At 46.3% G+C, this 5,302-nt stretch overlaps 1 protein-coding gene across 2 annotated transcripts; it reads left to right on the top strand.

Moving 5' to 3' along the window:
• Positions 1-716: 716 nt before the first annotated feature.
• On the top strand, positions 717-4,666 carry LOC136505280 (LRR receptor-like serine/threonine-protein kinase FEI 1). Of its 2 annotated transcripts, XM_066500429.1 has the most exons (13): positions 717-951; positions 1,067-1,202; positions 1,519-1,590; positions 1,790-1,861; positions 1,981-2,052; positions 2,146-2,217; positions 2,320-2,391; positions 2,487-2,593; positions 2,706-2,888; positions 2,986-3,318; positions 3,422-3,676; positions 3,971-4,104; positions 4,205-4,666. In XM_066500429.1, exons 1-13 carry the CDS (start codon positions 795-797, stop codon positions 4,427-4,429), a joined length of 1,890 nt encoding a protein of 629 aa, XP_066356526.1. In that variant the 5' UTR covers positions 717-794; the 3' UTR covers positions 4,430-4,666. The 2 variants fall into 2 exon arrangements, with proteins under 2 accessions (XP_066356526.1, XP_066356527.1); XM_066500430.1 differs by lacking the exon at positions 1,519-1,590.
• Positions 4,667-5,302: the final 636 nt, after the last annotated feature.

Genomic DNA, 5,302 nt, shown 5'->3' with positions numbered 1-5,302 from the left:
TTATGATTTATCAGCCAAATAAGGCCAAACGAACGTGACGAAAACAGGTCCAGGGATGCATTAGCCAGTACGCTAGATTTATCTTATTGGATAATGCAGGTTTTCACAAGCTGATGCATACACATAATGAAATATTCTTCTTATCCGTCGTACCTCTACTAGAAGCATGAGGTCTCAATTAGAACATGAAGGTGAATATATATAACAAAATGTAAATAACCAAACACTTATCGAATACAGTTTCCCTGTACAATATAACAAAACATCGAGACACTACGTATGACTGCATAAGATCTTATACTTACTAAAACTAATATAAACAACTAATCAGATTTATAGTAGTAACGACGATACTTTTTTTTATGGGATAGTAACAATATTTTGACTTTGACAATCTATCACATTCTTTTCTCAAATAGGAAGAAAGGCTTATAGCATAGCATAAAAGCTTTTCTAAATTACTCAAATCTCTGTCTTCTACTCTATGCTTGGGGAGGGAGAAAAAACAAACAAAAGCATACGTCGTGGGCCGTGCCTACGCGGAACTTCTCGCTGACATCTGGGCCCAAGCAGGCGCCACAGCATGTGGACCCACTCGCCAGTGGGCCAAGTCACGGGAAGCACGTCCATCCGGGTCAGCCTTTTTTCCCGTCAGAGCTCAGACCTAATTAAAGGCACTCACTCGGGTCACTAGGCTCAGTCCTCTGTCCTTTCTTCCTTCTCTCGCACACTCCACTGCTCCCCTCTCCTCCTTCGAACCCTCCCAAGAGGCAAGACACGCCTCCGCCTCCGCCATGGACAAGAATGAGGCGAGGAGGTGGAAGAGGAAGGGGAGAAGCACCCGCTGCCAGGGCGGACCGGGACCGGCGGGCCTGCGCGCCGTCCTCGTCGCCATGGCCTTCGCCCTCTTACGCTCCTCAACGCCCGCCGCCATGGCCCTCGCCCCGGACGGTACGTCTGCTTACTGCATTTCCTTCAGCCAGCCCCGGCGATGCTATTGTTGTCCCCTTGCTGAGTGCTGAGTGCTGACCCACCGTTTCTTGTTTGCTTGCTTGCGTGCTTCCAGGCGAGGCGTTGCTGGAGCTGAAGCTGGCCTTCAACGCCACCGTGCAGCGGCTCACCAGCTGGCGGCCCAGCGACCCCAACCCCTGCGGCTGGGAGGGCATCTCCTGCTCCGTCCCCGACCTCAGGGTCCAATCCATGTGCGTTCCTCCTCGCCCCATCTGCTTCCTCTTCCCATTTCTAGCTTCTTCTTCTTTCCCTCCCTCCCATATTCTCTTAACATTTCCCCTTTCTAAGTTCTTTCTCTCTGTCTCTCTCTCTCTCTCTCTCTCTTTTGGTTGCCTCGGTTATTTGAATCAGATGCCCCCCCAAATGTGTGCTCATGGCTCGGCTACCGACGCCTTCTTCTTGGATTCCTTCCTTGTCCCCTGCTTTGCTTTGCTTTGCTTTTCTTTGCCACTGATGAATAACGATAACAATAATGCGCCATGCGCGTGCGTGCTCTTCTCTGTGCAGAAACCTCCCATACATGCAGCTCGGGGGCATCATTTCGCCCAGCATCGGGAGGCTCGACAAGCTGCACAGACTGTAAGGCTTGTTTGAACGATTTCTAGGATCAAATGTTTTTTCTTCACTGTTTTTGTTAGATTTAGTAGTATTGTATTTCCCTGAATAAAAAGGCAGACATATCTGTGATACCAACTGCATTGTCTTTTTCTTTTTGTGTGCTGCCTCTGAATGTATTTATGCTGCTGCCTGTTGACGGATGGGCTTTTTCCCTTTTCAGAGCTCTGCACCAGAACAGCTTGCACGGCCCAATCCCTGCAGAGATCAAGAACTGCACCGAGCTCAGGGCAATGTAAGATACTACTAGTATGATCTATTTACTACTAGTATTTGTCAAGTCCAGTGTCGTTGATTTGTTAAGCTGAATCGGCAGAGTGTTCAAATGTTTACTTCTTTTATGTGTATGCTCAGTTACCTGAGAGCCAACTACCTGCAAGGAGGCATCCCTTCAGAGATTGGCGAGCTTGTGCACCTCACAATCTTGTATGGCCCTTCACATTACCATTGCTCATTGCCTGCTTGTGATTTTAATTTTACAGTGTTATGATTATTTTATCTAATGTGTTCAAATCGCAGGGACCTGTCCAGCAATCTGTTGAGGGGCACAATACCGGCCTCGATTGGAAGCCTTACTCACCTTCACTTTCTGTAAGTTTTCGTGTGATGTTCTCGCGTGCCCTTGTTGGAAACACAATGGTCATGATGTAAAAGTAAAAACTGATGAGAGGGCACGCACTTACAATCTCCCAGGAACCTGTCTACTAATTTCTTCTCCGGAGAGATCCCAAATGTTGGTGTCCTCGGAACCTTCAAAAGCAGCTCGTAAGCTCCTTTGTCCCTTCTTTCCCTGCGTGTTCCTAGTTATGATGTTGGATAGCTGTATTTATTGTTGTTATGCATTTGTTCACGTGATGCAGGTTTGTTGGAAATCTGGAGCTTTGTGGCCTGTCCATCCAGAAGGCTTGCCGTGGAACCCTCGGCTTTCCTGCTGTGCTGCCGCACTCCGATCCACTCTCTTCAGCTGGCAAGTCTTCCATTTCTATTAAATCATAGTGTTGAACTGTTTTTTCAAGATTTTGGTGGACGTGCAATGTGTGTGACTGACTGGTGGAGTTATTTGTTTCTGGTTCAAATAGGTGTTTCTCCAATCAATAACAACAAGACATCGCACTTTCTGAATGGCATTGTGATCGGCTCAATGTCAACCTTGGCTCTTGCCTTGATAGCTGTACTTGGATTCCTATGGGTTTGCTTGCTGTCCAGGAAAAAGAGCATTGGTGGAACCTATGTAAAGATGGACAAGCAAACTGTTCCTGATGGTAATGAATTGACACCATTTCCTACTGTTTCCATAAAAAAAAAAGCCAATTACAGCCGCTAACCACTATTTTTACTTATGATGCTGTCATCATTTAGGTGCAAAGCTTGTGACATACCAGTGGAACCTTCCATATTCGTCAAGTGAGATTATTAGAAGGTTGGAGCTGCTTGATGAAGAGGATGTGGTTGGCTGTGGGGGTTTTGGCACAGTGTACAAAATGGTGATGGATGATGGAACATCATTCGCTGTCAAGAGGATTGACCTCAGCCGCGAAAGTCGTGACAGGACCTTCGAGAAGGAGCTCGAGATTCTGGGCAGCATCAGGCACATAAATCTTGTCAACTTGCGAGGCTACTGCCGGCTCCCCACAGCAAAGCTACTCATATATGATTTTGTTGAACTGGGCAGCTTGGATTGCTACCTTCATGGTAAGGATGCCTATGCATCTCTTGGCATGATCATGATTGCAATTTTTTACACCAGTGTAATGCCTTCTTACCTGATGCTTACATGATGTGGTGCCTACGGCAGGAGATGAACAAGAGGACCAGCCATTGAACTGGAACGCGCGTATGAAAATCGCCCTTGGCTCGGCTCGAGGCCTGGCATATCTGCACCATGATTGCTCTCCTGGGATTGTGCATAGGGACATCAAAGCCAGTAATGTACTGCTGGATAGAAGCTTGGAGCCTCGTGTCTCTGATTTTGGCCTTGCAAGGCTGCTTGTAGACAATGCCGCCCATGTTACCACTGTCGTGGCGGGCACCTTTGGATACCTAGCACCAGGTACATCTCTTATCTTGCTAGTTGGATGATATTGTTGTGATTCATACGCTGTGGAAAAAAAAACATCTAGTAGCTATCAAGTTGGAATTAAGTTTTACTGGTCTGGAACATAAGATTGAAAATGCATCTTGTAGGGCAAAACTACCAACAGCATGAAGTTAAACAAGAACAGTAAAAAATGTTCAGTAGGAAATTGTAATCCGTAGACATGTATTTCAAGACATAATGTTGAACAGCTCCAATTGATGAAACTGAAACTGGTTGGTTGGTTGGTTACTCTGACTTTGGTGGCAGAGTACTTGCAAAATGGGCATGCTACTGAGAAATCAGACGTGTATAGCTTTGGAGTGCTTTTGCTGGAGCTGGTGACTGGAAAGAGGCCAACCGATTCATGCTTCATCAAGAAGGGACTGAACATTGTTGGCTGGGTAAGCAGTGTTCTTTTTTCCCCTTACATTTTCTACCTTAAAAAGTAGTAATGAGTAAGAGTCATGTGAAATCCTCAAAATCCATTACCGCCTTTTGCAGCTGAACACCCTTACAGGGGAGCACCGGCTGGAGGATATCATCGATGAGCGGTGCGGGGATGTGGAGGTGGAAGCCGTGGAAGCCATCCTGGACATCGCAGCAATGTGCACCGACGCAGACCTGGGGCAGCGGCCATCGATGAGCGCTGTGCTGAAGATGCTGGAGGAGGAGATCCTGTCCCCCTGCATGAGCGAGCTGTGCTACGAGCAGCACCTGGAGCTGTGAGCTGAGGATTCTGACTATGATGCTAGTTGCTGCTGCTCAAGCACGTGCATGATGGATGAGACTCAAAAGTTTTGTACATGCAGTGATGATGATGAACCGTGTTAGGTGTTTGTGTGCTGGCTGGACAAGTGCAGATTCTCATCTTCTTTTTCTGTGCTCAGCAGCCTCAGCTCAAGCAAAGTCAAAAGTGGTTCTTGGCACAGAACCAACAACCTAATCGGCATGTTCTGTTGTACATAGATCTTCTCTCCCTTTTTTTTACCTTTTTTTGTTGCCTTTTTATTCCCCTCAGTTTTCTTTTGTGGCGCCTTTAGCTTTCAGCCGGTAATTTTCTCATTAGTTTGTCAGAAGTCTTGCGGTTGCGATGCCCATTTGTGGCCTGTTTGGAACGCAGGAATGAGACCTGTAGAAATTTCATGAGAAAATGCCACGTTCTAATTGGGGCGCCTTATCAGAGAACCAGAGCTTGTAGAAGCAACGAGTTGTAGGAGCAATTATCAGAGAACCAGCAGGTAACAGGATTGTGGGCACCTTGGCAGAGTGCTCTACCGCTAGGACCACTAGGGCCTGTTTGTGAGCACCTTGACAAAGCTCCAAGAAATCAAGCAAGGCCTTGTTTAGATTGCAACTTTTTTCAACATGATAAATAGTACTACTTTCGTCTTATTTGGTAAATATTGTCCAATCGTGGACCAACTAGGCTCAAAAGATTATCTCGTGATTTCCAACTAAACTGTGTAATTAGTTATTTTTTTACCTACATTTAATACTCCATACACGCGGCTAAAAATTGATGTGATGGAGAGAGAGTGATGGGATCTAAACAAGGCCCCAGGAAGAAAGAATGAGAGTGCAACAGCTGAGCAGCATTGA

Source organism: Miscanthus floridulus, chromosome 14 (assembly GCF_019320115.1).
Source record: "Miscanthus floridulus cultivar M001 chromosome 14, ASM1932011v1, whole genome shotgun sequence".
Taxonomy (NCBI): domain Eukaryota; kingdom Viridiplantae; phylum Streptophyta; class Magnoliopsida; order Poales; family Poaceae; genus Miscanthus; species Miscanthus floridulus.
The sequence above is the reverse complement of the archived record's forward strand: the minus strand, read 5'-3'. Positions and strand labels throughout refer to the sequence as shown.

Coding starts and splice junctions, on each gene's coding strand:
- LOC136505280 (XM_066500429.1), top strand. CDS start 795: ATGGACAAGAATGAGGCGAGGAGGTGGAAGAGGAAGGGGAGAAGCACC. Junction 1,203..1,518: donor GACCTCAGGGTCCAATCCAT/GTGCGTTCCTCC, acceptor TTCTCTGTGCAG/AAACCTCCCATACATGCAGC. Junction 2,053..2,145: donor CTTGTGCACCTCACAATCTT/GTATGGCCCTTC, acceptor TTCAAATCGCAG/GGACCTGTCCAGCAATCTGT.